This window comes from Carcharhinus amblyrhynchos, chromosome 15 (assembly GCF_965287045.1).
Source record: "Carcharhinus amblyrhynchos chromosome 15, sCarAmb.v2.hapA, whole genome shotgun sequence".
NCBI lineage: Eukaryota > Metazoa > Chordata > Chondrichthyes > Carcharhiniformes > Carcharhinidae > Carcharhinus > Carcharhinus amblyrhynchos.
In genome coordinates this window covers 55,480,564-55,500,925 of record NC_137338.1, presented here as the reverse complement: position 1 = coordinate 55,500,925, position 20,362 = coordinate 55,480,564, and the positions used below count along the sequence as shown (strand labels likewise).

Sequence of the window (20,362 nt, the reverse complement as noted above, 5' to 3'; positions counted from 1 at the left end):
CAAATTGGCTGCAGATCCATATCTTTGATGCAGGGGACTCAGGAGCAGGCCAAAGTGACTCATCTACTCAATATGATGCAGAGATGTCTTTTGCAATGTGGTGCTGGACTTAGCCATTCATAGGATGGTAGTGTTCATGGAGCCTCTTCTTTCTATTGTTACCATCACCATTTACAACAGGATACGGCAGGATTGATCAGTTCTTTGGTTAAGGTATTACTTAGCTCCGTCTAAGGCATGGTGCTGCCAGTATTTTGCATGCATGTATCCTGTGGTTTCAGCAGGTTCATTTTTAAAGATGCCAGTTGATGTTCCCAGCATGCTGTTCTTTGCTCCTTATTTGAAAAGGGTTTGAGGCCTCTTGCTTATTGGTAATGGTCAAGTGAGGCATGTGCCATGTAATGAGGTTATTAATTGGTGGAATACCATTCTCATTTGCTGATGGCCATGGCGCTCATGGATATCCAATTTCGATCTGCTAGATCTTTTCTAAACCTAATCCATTTAGCATGGTAACAGTACCTTGCAGTACAATGGAGAGTGTCCTTGGTGTGAAAGTAGGACTTTTTCTCCACAAGGACTATGCAATGGTCACTTCTACCAATATTGTCATGGACAGTTGCATTAGCGACAGGTATATTGTTGGGATGATATCAAGGAGGTTTCTCCCTCATGTCACAGACCGAATTGGATAGAAGTGTCCGATGAGCTCAGCCAGGTTAGTCAGTTTTTGAGCGACTTTTGATGATGGAAATCGAAGTCCCCCACACAGGAGTACATTCTGTGCCCTTGCTACCTTCAGTGCTTCTTGTGAGTGATGGTCAACATGGAAGAGTACTGATTCATCAATTGTGAGAGGGCAGTAGGTGGTAATCAACAAGATGGATCCCCTTCCCACCAGTGCTTTGTGAAGGGATCACCAACTACTTTCATATTAATTGTTGATTTATTTCTACTGGTTGTTTCTATAATTGTACAAGGATTTAGTGCTTTCTGAAGTTCTTTAAAGTTGCTAATGATTTATGCTGTTGGAAGGTGCTGAAGAATTTTGTCCTGACTCCCAGACATGAGATCAGTCGTAAGCGTTTCCTTTGAAATACTGGAGTATGACTTGAAGAAGGAGCTAAGGACAAGCGGCTAGAGAAAGGGAGGGGAAGAGGAGAGGGAGAAGTGTTCTCAGCAGTGTTATCAGCTGTGAGTCTGGAGTCACATGTAGACCAGACCGGGTAAGGACAGCAAATGGGTGTTATGACAATCAATAATGTCAACATTAGTCCTTTTAATTCCAGATTTTTATTGAATTCAAAACCACTGTCTGCTGTGGTGTGATTCAGATCTGGGTCCTTCGATCATTACCCTGTACCTCTGGATTGTTAGTGACACTATCACTTTGCCACTGCCTCCCATGTGGTAATTAATTTTTACACATTGGTATCATTCCAGACTAGAGAAAAAGATATTTACAACGCCTTGCAGTTTACTGTCCATTGTTGTGTAAGGGAAGTCACTGACTTTAGTTGGAGGGAGGTAGCTGCAGGCTTAACAAAAGTGGCAGAATTCCCCATGGTGCAGGTTGCCATTAACGGGAAGACATTTGCTCAGGTGGCATCATGTCAATCAGTTCTACTCACTACGTTTTGCCTGTCAGCTGAGACAGTGCCAGGGCATGGCACTTGAAACCAGCGATGAGAATTCAGTGTCAGCGAGAACCAGTCATTTCAGTCCATCCCACAAGTAGGGCGCAGCTGACTGAAAATACAAAGATAAACACCATACATAATACCAGCATTAACATTACATGGACAAATATCTTATATTTCATAAGAAAATGCAATTGAAGTAGGGAGCAACATGTGGTGTTTAGTTATAAAAATTTTAAATTATTCTTAAACATTGTTTATACATGGATAAATACACTAAAGATTTTCATAATTAGCACCCACTAATTAATTAATTTGGCACCCACTTAAAGCTCACTTGGTAGCTTCCCCAACCCCAGCCACCACTCTCCTGTCGCACTATCTTCTTCATCTTGGCCACTTAGACCAATATCATCTATCTTCTGCTCCATTTGCTGCATCCCATCCCAGCATGGTTCAACGTTCTCTACCCCCAACTTATTGACTTTTCATCCAGCACAGTAGCCTCGTCCTCCTCTCCCTTGACCCACCTCCTCTCCTCCACAACCTATTTTCCCTCCCCTCCCACTTTCCTACCCTCCCCACCCCCCCTTTCTGCTTCTCCTCCCCTCTTCCTTTGTTCTTGCCTCCATTCTGATCAGACTTACTGACTTGCTGTCACTATTTACAGCATTGCAGTCACTTATTCGGAGTTTCAGTCTAACTCCGATGTCTTCCACCAGTCCCTTTGATTCTCGCTCTTTCGGAATCTCTCTTTCTAATCTTGCTCTAATGCTCCCACTATCCCCTCCCAAGTCCCCCACCAACATCCACGCCCAGTCATCAGGCACCCAAACCCTTTTCCTCCCTCCCCCTCTTCCTCTCCATTTCAGCTTTCAACTGGAAAGGATTCCTGGATGTATCATGATGTCCCAAAATAGAATAAATACAGTAAGAAGTCTCACAACACCAGGTTCAAGTCCAACAGATTTATTTGGTATCATAAGCTTTTGGAGCACTACTCCTTCATCAGGTGAGTGTAATAAATATCTTATTAAACTCCAACTTAACCGATATTCCTGGTATTTGCATGTGTCTATACTAAATCTTTTTGGATACTTTGTCGCAATGGAGTTTGTCACAATGTCTATAACTGTGTTAGCATAGCAGGAATCAAAATTAGTATTGAAACAGAGAAGTATTCTTTAATTCATTCCAGGAATTAGATTGGCTATTAATATTGGATTATACACAAAATAACAATTTAATGCAAGCTATTGTTATCATTAAGCCAACTGCAAAAAGCCACTTCCCGTCACTCCTGACGCATTCATAACCATGACTCATGCATGCAGGATGGAAACAAGAACTAGAAATAGCAAAGCTCTGAATAACTTTAGAAGCTTAAAAATTGAGCTGAGTGATAGCTGGATACAATAAGGCTATTCAGAGTGTTCCTCACTTAGACCAATATCATCTATCTTCTTACTCAGTATCAAGCAAAGTAAAGAAATAAAAAGCTTTGCGACAGAACAAGAGAACAAAATTAATTACCAAATATAAAACCTCCAGGGTATGTAGCAGACATATTGGAACCATTACATTGTGGGCTCGCTTCCTAATGTTTTTCAGTAACATTCACACTACAGATATGCACTGTCTTATGCATTCATGCAAGTTGTAGTCACGGGTGAGGCCAACATCTGCCCTTGAGCTGCCTTCTTGAATTTCTGCTGTGTGGGGGGGTGTAGGTACATCCACAGTGCTGTTAGGTGGGCTGTCAAGAATTTTGACCCAGTGATGGTGGTGGTGATGATGATCCAAGTCACGATGATGAGTGACTTGGAGGAGGATTTGTAGGTGGTAATATTCCAATATGCATGTCTGCTCTTGTTCTTCTAGGTGGTAAAGGTGACAGGTTGGAAGGATATGCCAAAGTAACTTTGGGCGAGTTGCTGCAGTACCTTTTGTAGCTGACGCCTACAGCTGCCAATAGTGAAGGGAGTGAATGTTTAAGGTGATAGATGGGATTCTTTGTCCTGCATAGTGTCGGCTTCTTTTATGTTAAAGGATCAATGTTTTGACTCTTGTTTAGAATAGTCTTTGCCTGCCACTTGTGTGGCACTAATTTTACTTGCCACTTAACAGCCCAAGTTTGGATCTTGCCTACATCATGCTGCATGTGGACATTATCTGAGTTGTGAATGAAACTGGACATTGTTTTATCATCATCAAACCCCTCACTTTTGATGAAAACAAAGTTATCAATGAAGCAGTGGAAGATGGTAAAGCCCATGACACTGCCCTGAGGAATTCCACCAATGATTTCCTGAAACTGAGAGGATTGGCCTGCACAATTATAACCCTCTTTGTGCAAGGTATGACTCCAACTAGAAGAGAGTTTCATTGAGGTATAGAGTTTTACAGCACAAACAAGGCCTTTCAGCCCATCATGTCTGCACTGGCCATCAAGCATCTGTCTATTCTAATCCCATTTTCCAGTAGTTGGTCCATATCCTTGTGTGTTTCCCTCTCATTCTCACTACCATAATTCTTGATGCCACAGGCTGCCAAATTTCTGATTTGAAGACAAGAGCAGTCACTTTCATCTCACTTTTCAGCTCTTTTTGTTCATGTTTGAACCAAAGTTATAATGAGGACCGGTACTGAGCGTTCTAGCTAGAACGGCTTACTAGACCATTGCAGAGGGCAGTTAGGAAGCAGCCTTATTACTGTGGATCTGGAACCAGACCAGTTAAAGATAATAGATTTATTTTCCTAAAGGACATTACTTTTTAAAGTTTTAAATTTATTTATTAATGCCAGAATTAGGCTTACATTAACACTTCAATGAAGAGACTGTGAAAGTCCCCTAGCCTCCACATTCCGCTGCCTTTTTGGGTACACTGAAGGAGAATTTAGCACGGCCAATGCACCTAACCAGCATGTCTTTTGGACTGTGGGAGGAAACCGGAGTACCTTTATAGAGGTTTATAAAATAATGAGGGGCATAGACAAGGTAGATAGTCAAAATCTTTTCCCAAAGATAGGGGAATCTAAAACTAGTGGGCATAGGTTTAAGATGAGAGGGGAGATTTACAAAAGTGACCAGAGGGGCAATTTTTTTCACACAGAGGATAGTGAGTGTCTAGAACAAACTGCCAGAGGTAGTAGTAGAGGCGGGTACAATTTTATCTTTTAAAAAGCTTTAGATTGTTACATGGGTACGATGGGTATAGAGGGATATGGACCAAATATGGGCAATTGGGATTAGTTTAGGGGTTTTAATAGAAGAAAGGGCAACACGGACAAGTTGAGCCGAAGGGCCTCTTTCCATGCTGTAAACCTCTATGACACCCAGAAGAAACCCAAGCAGACACAGGGAGAACATGTAGACTCCGCACAGACAGTGACCCAAACCGGGAATCAAACCCAGGTCCCTGACGGTGTGAGGCAACAGTGCTAACAATAGAACATAGAACATTACAGCGCAGTACAGGCCCTTCGGCCCTCGATGTTGCGCCGACCAGTGGAACCAATCTAATGACCCTCAAACCTAAACTATTCCAATGTTATCCATATGCCTTTCCACTGCCCATTTGAACACCCTTAAAGTTGGCAACCGTGCCACCGTAGCACATTCCAGAACCAGATGGATTTTTATGACCATCCAATAGCTTCATAGCTCCCCATTCGTGATACTAGCTTTTTTTAAAAAATCCAGATTGCTTTCATTAATTAAATTAAAATGTCCCAGCTGCTGTAGTGGGATTTGAACTCTTCTCTTCAAATCATTGGCCCTGGCCTCTGGGAAACTAGTTCTGTAGCATGACCACTATGCTACCATAATCCTTAAAATATCTTTTTTGAACTGAAATGTGAATGGATTAGCATGTCACGTGATAATTATCCTTCTTGATATCTTGTCCCACTACAGCAGCTGGGACATTTTAATTTAATTAATGAAAGCGATCTGGATTTTTTTTAAAAAAGCTAGTATCGTGAATGGGGAACTATGAAGCTATTGGATGGTCATAAAAATCCATCTGGTTCAGGAACGTGCTACGGTGGTACGGTTGCCAACTTTAAGGGCATTCAAATGGGCAGTGGATAGGCATATGGATAACATTGGAATAGTTTAGGTTTGAGGGTCATTAGATTGGTTCCACTGGTCGGCGCGATATTGAGGGCTGAAGGGCCTGTACTGCGCTGTAATGTTCTATGTTCTATTGTTAGCACTGTTGCCTCACACCGTCAGGGACCTGGGTTTGATTCCCGGTTTGGGTCACTGTCTGTGCGGAGCCTACATGTTCTCCCTGTGTCTGCTTGGGTTTCTTCTGGGTGTCATAGAGTCATAGAGGTTTACAGCATGGAAAGAGGCCCTTCGGCCCAACTTGTCCATGCCGCCCTTTCTTTTGTTGTTGGATTTCTTGTTTTGTCAACAAGTTCTCCCCTTTGAATGGGTCAAAACCACTCTTCCCCAAGTCATCCATTCAGGCTAAAAAGATAACATCAACTTTAATTATTTCCAAGTAAAGGATTCCATAGACCCAAATTAATATAATGAATCCAGCAGCATAAAACTGTTTTGAAAAGTAATAATCCAATATTTGAAGTGTTTCTCTAAGAATATTTGAACTGAATCTCTGTTGAATAAGGCATGACCTGCTGACTTCCATTGTTCCACTTTTCATCACATTGAAACAGACAGTTAAGGGTGACACTATAGACTCTAGGAAAATCATGTCGCTCTTTGACATTTCTCTTGGATTTCCTCAGATAGTTATCTTTGATACCAAAAGTAATCATGATATTAATTCATTTGACTACCTGAGTGGGTGTGGCAGGAGTAGCATTTGCCTCCCTAATTTTTGAGTAGTTTGTTTATGATGTAATATTGTATTGGATATGGGCCATGGGGCCCAGTCTGTCTGTGCTGTTGTTTATCATGATGTGGAGATGCCAGCGTTGAACTGGGGTAAACACAGTAAGTCATCTCACAATACCAGGTTAAAGTCCAACAGGTTTATTTGGTAGCAAAAGCCACTAGCTTTCAGAGCGCTGCTCCTTCATTAGGTAAGTGGGAATTCTGTTCACAAACGGCATATAAAAACACAAACTCAGTTTACAAAATAATGGTTGGAATGCGAGACTTTACAGGTAACCAAGTCTTAAAGGTACAGACAGTGTGAGGGGAGAGAGCGTTAAGCACAGGTTAAAGAGATGTGTATTGTCTCCAATGCAATACACTAGATAATCGATGACATTTTCTTCCTTTGGACTCATGGTGAACAATCACTGAAACAACTATTTGATGACATCAACAAGTTCCATCCCACCATCAGACTCACCGTGGACTACTCTTCGGAATCGTTTGCATTCTTGGACACATGCATCTCCATCAAGGAGGGTCACCTCAGCACTTCACTGTACCGCAAGCCCACAGATAACCTCATGATGCTTCACTTCTCCAGTTTCCACCCTAAACATGTAAAAGAAGCCATCCCCTATGGACAAGTCCTCTGTATACACAGGATCTGCTCAGATGAGGAGGATCGCAATGGACACCTCCAGAAGCTGAAAGAGGTCCTCATAAGAACAGGATATGGCACTCGACTCAATGATCGACGCGCCGCAGCAAAAAACTGCATCGATCTTCTCAGAAGACAAACACAGGACGCGGTGGACAGAATACCCTTCATCGCCCAGTACTTCCCTGGAGCGGAGAAGCTATGACATCTTCTCTGGAGTCTTCAACATGTCGTTGATGAAGACAAACTTCTCGCCAAGGCCATCCCCACACCCCCACTTCTTGCCTTCAAACAACCATACAACCTCAAACAGATCATTGTCTGCAGCAAACTACCTAGCCTTCAAGAGCACAGTGACCATGACACCACAGAAGCCTGCCACAGCAACCACTGCAGGACATGCCGGATCATCGACACAGATGCCATCATCTCATGTGAGAACACCATCCACCAGGTACATGGTACATACTCTTACAACTCAGCCAACGTTGTCTACCTGATACACTGCAGGAAAGGATGTCCCAAAGCATGGTACATTGGGGAGACCATGCAGATGCTACGACAACAGATGAATGAACACCGCTTGACAATCACCAGGCAAGAGTCCTTCCTGTTGGGGAACACTTCAGCAGTTACAGACATTCAGCCTTTGATCTTCAGATAAATGTTCTCCAAGGTGGCCTTCACGACACACAACAACACAGAGTCGCTGAGCAGAAACTGATAGCCAAGTTCTGCACACATGAGGACGGCCTCAACCAGGATTTTGGGTTCATGTCACACTAAGTGTAACCCCCACAACTTGCCTGGGCTTGCAAAATCTCACTAACTGTCCTGTCTGGAGACAATACACATCTCTTTAACCTGTGCTTAACACTCTCCATTCACATTGTCTAAAACTTTAAGACTTGATTACTTGTAAAGACTCGCATTCCAACTATTATTTTGTTAAATTGAGTTTGTGTTTTTATATGCCGTTTGTGAACAGAATTCGCACTTACTTGATGAAGGATCAGTGCTCCGAAAGCTGGTGGCTTTTGCTACCAAATAAACCTGTTGGACTTTAACTTGGTGTTGTGAGACTTCTTACTGTTGTTTATCCCCAGCACAAACAGATTCCCAAATCATTCCCCTTGTGTTTAGCCACGTGGCTGACCTATTCCTGATCCATTCCAAAATGTTCACATAGTTTCTGCCTCAATCACTCACTTCACAAAAGTGTTGTCCTACTTCATATTTTAAGTTAATCGTACGTTCTAAGTTCTTTCATTTCATATTTATCAACCACTGTGAATGGGGGAGTATTCCATTCTTATCGATTCTATTCCATCCCTTTCTAATTTTAAATATCCCCTTATAATTTTACCTATCTCTATCAAACCATGCTCTAATTTTTCTCTAACAAAACAGCCAGACATCTATCCAACGCCTTTAGTAATGCATATTGAAATTTCCACTGGTTTGAAGCTTTTTTGGTGACATAGCTTTCAAGTGTAAAAGAAGTGCTGTCTTTTATGGCCTCAGGCAGCAATATTACTATGGAGTGTTAACTCACCCAGAGAAATATGATTCTCTTCAGCCAGTTTACTATTCAGTATGTCCCAGATATCTAGACAAAGAAAATACTTCTTAAAAAATGTCTATCTCTTTCTAAAATCCCAACAGCAAAATAAAACCCTGTAATTTTAATATATGAGGCATAGCTCATCTCAGGTTTCATGAGAGGGATACGATTCGATAGCAGCCTAAGTAACATTGAGTATGATTTGATGTGGCTTTTTGGTATATAGTATGGCGAGCAATTTGTGACAAAAATAGATGGACGAAAGTAGAACTTGGCGCAGTCTTTAATTATGAGATATGTTAATTAAAATCACAGCCAGGCATTACAATTTGCTGAGATGATATTCAAAACATCCTGAAACTTCAATTATGTCAAGCTGTTTATCTTTATTGGATTATTGTAAATTACACAGAGGCTAAATGCTAAATATCCAGCTTTTTTAAAAATCCTGTAGAAGGAGTTAGAATTACATGTGACTTTTTGGTTGTTTCCAAGTAGGCAGATAGAAGAACTGCAATATCTGGTACATTAGCTAATGGACATTGGAAGACAAAAGAGGTGTTTTCTATTGGTACAAAGTACTTAACCTTAACCCACTGAAGCGTGGTCATTTTAAAGTTGCTCCCCTGAAAAAAATATTTGTTACTTTCCCATGTATTTTTAAGCCATTGCTCTTTGTATTGTATTTATTTATGCCTTCAGGTTTCTTTGTCTCCACCAAGAGTTGTCCGAGACTTACTCTGAGATCTCTGTCAATGTCATGCTATAGTCAGTTGCTTAAATGCAGCTTTGGGATGACTATCTTTCTGACTTGGTTTTCCTTTCCTACCTACTGGGAACAGCTCTGGCCTCTGTTTGGATCCTAGTTGTGATTTTGGGATCAAACAGCATGCTGGAGACCCAAAGCATGGCACTAATAAGTTGCTGCACTCACTTCATTGTTGCTCTTGGCAGCCTTTGAACCCTATCCTGCCTCATAGACCATCTCTTTTATTCATTCATGGGATATGGGCCTCGCTGGCTGGCCAGCATTTAAAGCCCATCCTAGTTGCCCTTGTTCAAAGGGCAGTTAAGAGTCAACCACATTGCTGTGGTTCTGGAGTTACATGTAGTCTAGACCAGATGGCAGATTTCCTTCCTGAAAGGGCAGTAATGAACCAGATGGATTTTTCTGATAACTGACAATGGTTTCATGGTCATCGCTGGATTCTTAATTCCAAATATTTTTTGTGGAATTCAAAATCCAGCCTCTGCCGTGGTGGGATTCAAACACAAGTCCTCACGACATTAGCTGAGTTTCTGGATTAATAGTCTAACGATAATACTACTAAGCCATTGCCTCCCCTAACCAAAAGAGTTGGCCAATGACCTTTCTGATTAGGAGATGCACTAGAACTGCTCAGCCTGATATTCTTTAGTTTTATCAATTTGCTTTTGAGAATTGCCCAGCCTATGGGGAGCTTTTATTAAAATGAGAACCGGCAAATAGTGAACCAGAAAAATAAACCTTTAAGTTGAAGTTTATAGTGTCATAAGTAGGCTTACATTAACACTGCAATGAAGTTACTGCAAAAATCCCCTAGTCGCCGCACTCCGGCGCCTGTTCAGGTACATTGAAGGAGAATTTAGCACGGCCAATGCATCTAACCAGCACGTATTTCGGACAGTGGGAGGAAACAGGAGCAGCCAGGGTAAACCCACGTAGACACAGGGAGAATGTGCAGATTCCTCACAGTGACCCAAGCTGGGAATCGAACCGAGATCTTCTGGTCCTGTGAGGCAATAGTGCTAACCACTGTGCCACCATGCCATCCTTCTTTGATCCTAGTACATCATGGCAGACTGTGTTAGTGCAGGAAGATGCTGCAGCAGCATGATATGATTTATAACTTAACTATGCATTAGAAAAATGCATTGTTTGCATCAAAATTTTGATCTCTTTTGTTTGATAGCCTCTGCAGCCATGCCTCAACTCTAAGGAGTCTATACTGGTGTTTCAGCAACACTGCAGGATAGCTGAAGAGTACCACAAAGTGCGGAAAGAGATTGCGCTGCTCCAAGAACGAAAGTAAGTGAAGTTCCACAATTATAAGTTGATGCTTTGTATATGTATTCCATTAAGGATAATTTCTGCTTACATCTGAGGAACCAGAAAACATTGCATTACACCCCTGACCACTTAATTCTGTGTTTAGATTACATAAACTTAATGGTAATCATTAAAAAAGAGTCTAAAACTTAAATCTGGTGACAATATAAGTGTCATACCTGCTGAGATTTTCAAGCATATTTCTGTTTTTGTTTCAAATTCCAGCATTCACAGTATTTTGCATTTACAATTTAAGTGTTTTAGGTTAGCCTGATCGCTCAGTGGTAATTGTTGTATGGTCTTGACTCTTGCAGAACAGGAAAATCTCAGCTTTAATCCTTGATCTGTGCTGATTTCCAGATGTCCTGGAACTAAGTTCTTCCTCTTGGCTGGAGGAAGAAATCAGCCAAAGTTCTTGTCCCTGGTTACTTTTCACTGATGCTGTCTGAAAAGGATATGTGATTACAGATCCAAGTTTAAATCTAATGTTCCTCCTCTGCCAAAATCCACAAGGTACCAAAAGGCAACTAGCATCCATGGAATCATGCTTCAGCATCAGTCCCCATCTTCAGAAATGGAGGGATAGGATAAGGAAAATAAATAAGGATTTTTCTTTCCTAACTTTTAGAATATTGCATGTTCATTTATCTGGTTGTGAAAGAAGAGTCAGTTGCTTCAACCTACGCAATGAGTGTCACATAAAGTCTGATCTTTAATCTTGAAGAATGAGCACCATTGACTCTGGTGAAAACACTGTATGACAGTTGCAAGGAGCACATTTGCTCTCATTTTTATTGCTAACAGGTATGTTTTGTAAGCGGAAAAACACAAATAACACTTTTGTCAAAAAGTTATTGCTACCATTTCTCTTGCCATATTTCTCTGCTCTGCTTTTTGACTCTCTGCCAAGTTATAGTTCCTGAGGACGTTGGTCATACTTCAGTGTCTCAGCAATTACGATCCTGTTTTTTCCAAATGCATCAAAACAAAGATAAAGGCCTAGAACTTGCATCAACAATAACAGTGAGAATAAGGTGCTCATTGTTATTGTGGTACAAACTGAACAAGCCATTTCTGAAGTGTGCATGCAGTCAGAAATCCAGAATTTGTGACTTGAGTTATCCTGTTCTTCCCTATGGTGACCTGAAACAGTACCTCACCAACAGAACTGATATCAATGTAAGTGCACAATGTTGCTGCATTCACCCAGCCATTTGTCACCAAACACAACGGTAAAAGTTAGAACTGGTGCATTCTGGTGTAAGTGAATTTTTACCAGCATCACCAGTTATTGCCAAACAACTTCTCTGGTTCTGTAAATTTAATTTTAACACATGTGTGGTTTGCAGCTGCAACTGTGACCAGGCAGAGAGTGGTTAGAGGGCTTCCTTGAAGATATCCGACAGCACTGTCCAACCACACCCTCTCCCTGGTCTGCCATCGGATGGCCGGCTCCAGATAGCTGCCGTACTGTTGATGCTGCAGCAATGGACATGGTCAGCTTTTTAGTGACCTCTATTGGCACCCTGCCCCAATTTGTCCTTTAGGAAAATGATCTGGCAGCAGAATGGTAAATAGATATGCAAGCTGAAGATATGAAATAACATACCTGTCAGCCTCCATTCCCACCCTCATTCCAGTGCCTTAAGTTCTTTCTCAAAAGCCCATGAACACACTGTGGACAGCTATCAACCTTGTGCACAGTGAGCTTCATTTCTGGAATAAAGAGACTAAGAATTGATTTTTTAAAATTCATTCAAGGGCTGTGGTCTTCACTGGCTAGGCCAGAGTTTATTGCCCATCCCTAATTGCCTATGAGAAGGTGGTGATGAGATGCCACCATAAATTGTTGCAGTCCATGTAGTGTAGGTACATACACAGTGCTAAGAGCAAAATGCTGCAAATGCTGGAAAGCATCTGTGGAGAGAGAAACAGTGTTAACATTTCAAGTCATTGACACTTACAGGATACTGTGAGGCCTGGATAGAGTGGATGTGGAGAGGATGTTCCCATTAGGAGGAAAGACAGAGGGCATAACCCCAGGCTAAAGGGACGTCCTTTAAAACAGATGAGGAGGAATTTCTTTAGCCAGAGAGTGGTGCATCTGTGTTACTCTTTGCCACAGAAGGTTGTAGAGGCCAGATCATTGAGTGTCTTTAAGACAGACCCCTGATCCTCTTATTAATCAAGAACCTATCTAAGAGGATCAGGGGTCATGGGGAAAGGGCAGGAGAATGGGAATGAGAAAAATATCAGCCATGATTGAATGGCGGAGTAGATTCGATGGACTAAGTGCCCTAATTTTGCTCCTATGTCTTATGGTCTAAGTCCATATGACTAAAGAGAAAGAGAAATTTGACAGATTTTCTACTATTAGAGAGAGGGTGCAGCAAGTGGAGCAAAAGTCAGTAATAAGCGTGATGTAGGAGAGATTACAGAAACATGTTTAGGGCAAAGGATGTGTTAATGGCAGTGTTAAGTACCATAGAAGGTGCTGATAGTGACATAAAGGAAGATAACTGAATATGTTAATAGGAGAACAAAGATCAATGCTCAGTGAGGTTAAAACATAAGAACAAGTCACAGCCCTATGGGAGAGCGAGGGATTGCACTGGGGACAGTGCTGTTAGGGATTTTGACCGAGCAACAGTGTGAAGGAATGGCAAGATATTTCCAAATCAGAATGCTGAGTGGCTTGCAGGGGCACTTACATGTTCCCATGTGTCTGCTGCCTTTGGCCTACTTGATAGCTGTGACCAAGAGTTTAGCAAGTGCTGTCTCAGGAGGCTTGGGGTTTGGTGTGGAGGAATTGAATGTTTATGGATAGGGTGCCAGCCAAGATGGCTGCTTTTTCCAGAATGGTGTCAAACTTCTTGAATGTTGTGGGAGTTGCACTCATCCAGCAAAGTGGAGAGTATTCTAACATAATCCTGACTAATGCTTGTCAATGGTGGGCAGGCTTGGGGAGTCAAGGGGTAAGTTACACACCACAGGGTTCCTAGCCTTTGATCTGCTCTGGTAGCCACAATACTTATACTGTGTTCAGTTCAGTTTCTGGTCAATGGTAACCCCAAGAATGTCAAGGGGCAATGGTTAGATTCCCTCTTGTTGAAAATGGTCATTGCCTGGCATTTATGTAGCATAAATGTTACTTGCCACTTGTCAGCCCCACTTCTCACCTTATGGTGCAGAGAATGTCATTGATCAGGCAGCTGAAGATTGTTGTGCCTAGGACAGTACCCTGAGGAACTCCTGCAGTGATGCCTGAAACTGAAATGATTGACCGCCAACAACCACAACCATCTTCTGTTGTGCCAGGCATGACTCCAGAGAGGTTTTCCCCTAATTCCCATTGACTCCAGTGTGCTAGGGCTCCTTGATGTCCCACTTGATCAATTGTTGCTTTGATGTCAAGGGCAAGCTCTCTCACCTCACCTCTTGAGTTCAGCTCTTTTGTATGAACCAAGTCTGCAATGAGATCAGGAGCTGAGTGACCCTGGTGGAATCCAAATTGAATGTCTGTGAACAAGTTATTGTTAAGCATGTGCCACTTGATAGCACTGCTGATGACCCCTTCCATCAGTTCACTGATAATCAAGAATAGACTAATGGGATGGTAATTGGCAGGGTTGGATTTGTCTGCTTTTTATGCACAGGACATACCTGGGCAGTTTTCCACATTGCTGGGTAGATGCCAGTGCTGTAGCTGTACTGGAACAGCTTGGCTGGAGCATGGATAGTTCTGGAGCACAAGTCTTTAATACTATTGCCGATATGTATTAGGGTCCATAGCTTTTGCAGTATCCGGTATCTTCAGTCATTTCTTGATATCACGGCTGGAATTGGCCGAAGACTGGCACCTGTGATGCAAGGGCATCGGATGGCTTCCAGAGGAGGCCAAGATGGTTTATCCACTCAACACGCCTGGATGAAGGTTGTGTGAATCCAAATGAATCCTTCATTTGTACTAATGTGCTGGGCTCCCCCATCATTGAGGATGGGGGATATTTGTGGAGCCCCATCCTCCAATGAGTTGTTTCATTGACCACCACCATTCACAGCAGGACTGCAGAGCTTAGATCTGTTCCATTAGCAGTCAAATAACTTGGCTCCATCTGTCACTTGCTGCTCATGCCGTTTGATTCCCTGGCTTGGTGGTAATGCTAGAGTAGGGAATATTCTGGGCCATGAGTTTTTCAGATTGTGGTGAAGTACAAATCTGTTGTTGCTGATGGTCAACAGCAACTTATAGTTTTCCAGTCTTGATTTGCTAGATTTGTTCAAAATCAATTACAAGGTGGTAGTGCCACAACAGGATAGAGAGTACCTTCAATGATAAGACGGGACTTGGTCTGCGCAGGACCGTGCGCTAATCACTCTTACTTGCACTGTCATGGACTGATGCATTTGCGCCAGGTAGGTTGGTGAGGATGAGATCAAGTATGTTGTCCTCCTAGCTGGTTGCCTTACCAATAGCTGCAGTCCCAGTTGAGCACCTATGTCCATTAGGACCTGACCAATTCGGTCAGTAGACGTGATACCAAATTACTATTGAAGCCCTGCCCAGAGAACATTCTATGCCCTTCCCACCCGCAGTGCTTCCTCCAAGTGGTGTTCAACATGGAGCAGTACTGATTCGTCAGCTGAAGAGGGTGATAGGTGGTAATCAGCAGCAGGTTTCCTGATGTTTGACCTGATGCCATGACACCAGAGTTGATGTTGAGGACTCCTAGGGCAACTTTCAGCTAACTATGTACCACTGTGCCATCACTTCTGCTGGGTCTGTTCTGCCAGCAGGACAAGACACACCCAGGAATAATGATGGTGGAGGCTGGGACATTATCTGTAAGGTATGTTTCTGTGAGTATGATTGTCTCAGGCTGCTGCATGACTAATCTGTGAGACGGCTCTCCTAATTTTGGCACTGCCTCCCAATGTTAGTAAGGAGGACTCTGCAGAGTTGCGTTTGCCATTATTATTTTTGGTGCCCAGGTTAGTGCTGAGTGGACCGTTCAGTTTCAGACTTTTAGACTTTATAGCAGATTGAGTGGCTTGCTCAGCCATTTCAGAGGGCATTTAAGAGTCAACCTCATTGCTGTGGATCTGGAGTCATATGTAAGCCTGTAGTGGGATTCAAACCTGGGCACCCCAAGCATTACCTGGGTCTCAGGATTCTGACTGTGGAAACAATACCACAGCCTCCCCATGGTAGGATTTGAAACAGAATCAAAATCAGCAAAAAAGAGGAAGGATTAGCTCCATTTTATCTAGTTGCAATACAATTAGTACAGAATACTTTGTGAGAAGAAACGAATTAAACATTTGAGCAACAACTAATTTAAAATTTCACTTCCTATTCCCAGGAACACAGTAGCAAAATTCTGCTGCTTAAACAATTACGGTAGTATTCAGTATTTATTCAAGAAATAGACAAGGAGTACATATTTCAAAACATTCCTGTGCAGTCTCGATTAGCTATCTTGCTGTCACGTCCTTATCAAACTGTTTCTGCTTGTCACAGATTTTTCTGTATTACCTCATTTGTTTTTCTACATGAAAATGTGTGTGGTAATAACAGGGAAAAATACAGGCACTAAGATAATTAGTGCTGAAAATCTAAATTAAAATTTCGATGTGCTTTTTGACATGTGGTAACAGTCTCTCCCTGGTATTTCTGACATTCCCGGAGTTATTCAGCAAAATGTGCCACATTGGAGATGGAAAGTAATTGGTGAGGACTGAAGAAATGAGGATGGCACCTTTGCTAATGTTGCCTGTATTGAAGAAATGAGGAATCGTGCCTGAAGAGAAGGAAGCACTGATAAAATGGGAGCCAGGAAGGGGCGGATGATTAGTCAGCAGCTTAGTCTAAAGAGAATTGCGGAAGCAGGAAGAATGTCTCATTGATGAGATGACAAATTCATATCAGGAGAATGCGATTTGTAAATTAGAAAGAATCAAGATGATACTTCAAGCGCAGAATTTATGAATACCTCTACAAATTTGTGAGATTCACAATATTTTCATGGAGATTCTAACAAAATTAGTATGAACAATTCAATTCAGAGATAACCGGCAAGACATTATTAGGTAATTTTAACTGAGTGAACTTGCAATGAAAATCAGCAGAATTGTATAACAGGAAGCTGAACTGATATCATCCATTTTCCACTAGGCAAGAACACAATATTATTGTTTCAGTGACACTTCAAAGTCATGACAAATTAACTCGAGTTGAATTGGTTTAGGCTACATTTTGGTGCCTTGTTTTCCAAACAGTTCTGTTCCTAAAATCGAATTGAGGTTAGTTTGGAGACTGCTGTTAACAGTCGGGCATGTTTGCACATACAACTAAGGTGACTGTATTGCGAATGAGTGCCATCTGCTGACCAAACACAAATGATGTATTCGCGGAGTATCAGAAAGCAAGTAAGTGACTTACACCAAGCAATAATTTATGTTCAAAAGTAGAAGGTTGTTGAGAAGTAGTATATTTGTGAACTTTATGTATTTTGTTCATAGATGAACTATACAGTTCATATAGACTGCAAAGAAAATTGATACAGATACAGATCAACTACACCTCCAGCACAAGAAATTACTTAGCAATTAGAACTGAGAACTTCTGCTAATATTTTTTACCCATCCTTGAAACCCATTGAGATGATCTTATTGAAACTTAATTAAGAAGCACTTAGATGAGCACTTAATACACCATTGCATTCAAGGCCAGCATGGGCACAGTGGGCCAAAGGGTCTCTTTTTGTGCTGCAAAACTTTATGACTATGAACTGCTGATCACAGACAAGGAGTTGAATTTGGTTTGTTTCTGATCTCTGTCAGCGCAACTGAAATAGTGATGCTGTTACCTCTGAGTCAGATGGTTGTGTGTTTGAGTCACACTCACCAACTTTAACATAAATTCTAGACTAACATTCCATTGCAGTGCTAAAATCTTATAATAAATAGAGACCTACTTAGTGGACATTAAAGATCTTATGGCACTACTTGTAGAAAATAAGAGATTGCCAACATTCCTCCTGCAAACAGCACTATCTCAAACAAATCAATTGCTTTTTCAGATTTTTTTTTGTTGAACCTTGCTGTATGCAAATTGATTATAACACTTGCTACATATTAAGAATAATCCACTGTCTGAGAAGCATTTTGGAACATTTTTATAGGGTAAAAGGCATTATATAAATGAAGTTTCTTTCTTTGGAAACCATTTTAATCAGCTAAGTGATTGGAAAGAGCTTTCTGTTGAGAAACTGCTTAAAGATCCAAGGCTATACATTATCAAGGTCATAACAAATCAGTGTAAGATGTGATAAGTCAACACGATGCTGGATTGGTGTTTTCAAATTTAGGCTTTAAAGTTTATTTAGTGTCACAAGTAAGCTTATATTAATACTGAAATGATGTTACTGTGAAAATCCCCTAGTTGCCACACTCCAGTGCCTGTTCGGGTATGCTGAGGGAGATTTATCGTGGCCAATACACCAAACCAGCACGTATTTCCGACTGTGGGAGGAAACCGGAGGACCCAGAGGAAACCCATGCAGACACAGGGAAAATGTCTGTGTGGAGTTTGCACAGTGACCCGAGACTGGAATTGAACCTGGGCCCTTGGCACTGTGAGGCTGCAGTGCTAACCACTGTGCCACCCCTAAGTTAGTAGATTAGATGAAAAAGGGAAAGCTAAAGGAAGAAATATTTTGGAAAGCTCAAGAAAGATTGTGTAGGAAACAGAACAATAGTCCTAATTCCAACTTTGTGTTCAGAGTGATCAGAAGGATGCCAAGCTATTGGGGCGTTTTCTCTAAAAGCACAGTGTTTCTTTTGCAAATATTCTTTTCCTCTTTCCTGAAAGCACTATTTACAATGGAATACAATTCCAGAGATGCCAGAGATCCTTTTTGACCTCAGCTAGATAGGTATTCTTCACTTGAACCTGGCCAATGAGCATTGAAAGAGTCAGTTGTTACAATCAGGAATAGAGTTATTCGATGAGGATTTCAATCACGTGTGCACGAATCACTGGGTTACTAGATCAGGATCATAATCATGTAAGCATATGTCATTGTTCCATTGACAGAACTGCAATCAGGTAAGCATGAATCACTGTTTAGTAGATGAGAATTGCATCAATATTTGTATGGATTATTTGGTGAAAGTCCATCAGCATGATACTATGATTAGCTCCACATGACGTGACAGTCTGCAACTCAGGGACTAGAGTGCGCAGAAATTTACTTATTTTATTTATTTGTGGCAAGTAGGCTGACATTAACATTAATTAAGTTACTGTGAAACCAAAAGAGAAAATGCTGGAAAATCTCAGCAGGACTGACAGCATCTGTAAGGAGAGAAAAGAGCTGATGTTTTGAGCCCAGATGACCCTTTGTCAAAGCTGTTATTGTGAAAATCCCCTGGTCGCCACAGTCAGGTGCCTGTTTGGCTTCACTGATGGAGAATTTAGCATGGCCATTACACCTAACCCACACATCTATCAGACTGTGGGAGGAAACTGAAGCACCTGGAGGAAATCCATGCAAACATGGGGAGACATGCAGACTCGGCAAGATAGTGACCTAAGCTAGAAATCGAACCCGGGTCCCTGGCACTGGGAGGCAGCAGTGCTAACCATTGTGCCATCGTGCTGCCCTGCCACTTTAATCCAATTGACAAAATTTCCTTTAAGTTTTGGTTTTTGTTGTTACAGGACATGGTGCTCTTTCAAAAGGGCACTTAGTTTCTCTATATTAGCAAACCTCTGGATCAAAAGAGGTATAATTCATAAATGAGCAATCTATGAATGCCAATCATTTAGATCAAGATAAGAGGTTATAGCATTGACCTGGCAGAAGGAATGATCCTTGTATTTGAATAGATTGAAATAGGTGTACTCAATATTAGGCCTCATGTCAAATTCAGAAGAGACCAGCGAGCTTTGAGTGCAATCCAAACATCTCCCTACTTTGCCAATTGAGAAACTTTGAATCTTGATAGGTGGGTAAAAGGGAAGGAAGGGAAATCAGGAGGAAAATTGGGGAATTAGGATCATTCCAGACACTGAGACAGGGATTGAGTTGGTAATTAAGAGGGCAAAAGTAGTAGTGGCCAGTGGTTTCAAAGGGGTTGGGAGGAGTTCTGCTTCCCCTCCTGGTTCCACGTTAAGCAGTTTTTTTTTCATGCTTGCCATTCTGGTGGTGATATGCAGTAGTCCCTTTAATCTGCATGTAGACCAGCAGACAAATTTGTATAACAAAAAAAAAGATGCTTGTTGTCATTGTAGGCTGTCCCTCAGTCCCAGTATTCAAGCAGGATCTCAGGTCATGAGTTAATGCCAATGTCTTCCCGTGACTAAACAGGCCAATTCTTGACCTGCAGACCTTTGGGCACTTCCTGCGAGATAATAGGACCCAGAGTGCAGGACTCACTTCGTTTCCTTTCCCTCTCATCTGCTGCTCTGCCTCACCGTTAGAGCTTCTGGACTCAAAGCAAAGCAAGCTTGTTACATGCATACACAATTCCTATTTCAGGTGCCTAGAATGAC

At 41.7% G+C, this 20,362-nt stretch overlaps 1 protein-coding gene across 2 annotated transcripts in view; it reads left to right on the top strand.

Annotated features, from left to right (window-relative positions):
- The window catches only part of map3k7cl (map3k7 C-terminal like), a 93,806-nt gene that overhangs the window by 58,806 nt on the left and 14,638 nt on the right, over positions 1-20,362 (top strand). For both annotated transcript variants that reach the window (XM_080203963.1, XM_080203962.1), the window contains one exon: positions 10,667-10,782. In XM_080203963.1, coding sequence (XP_080060089.1) covers positions 10,667-10,782 — 116 coding nt within the window. The remainder of the gene's footprint in view (positions 1-10,666; positions 10,783-20,362) is intronic.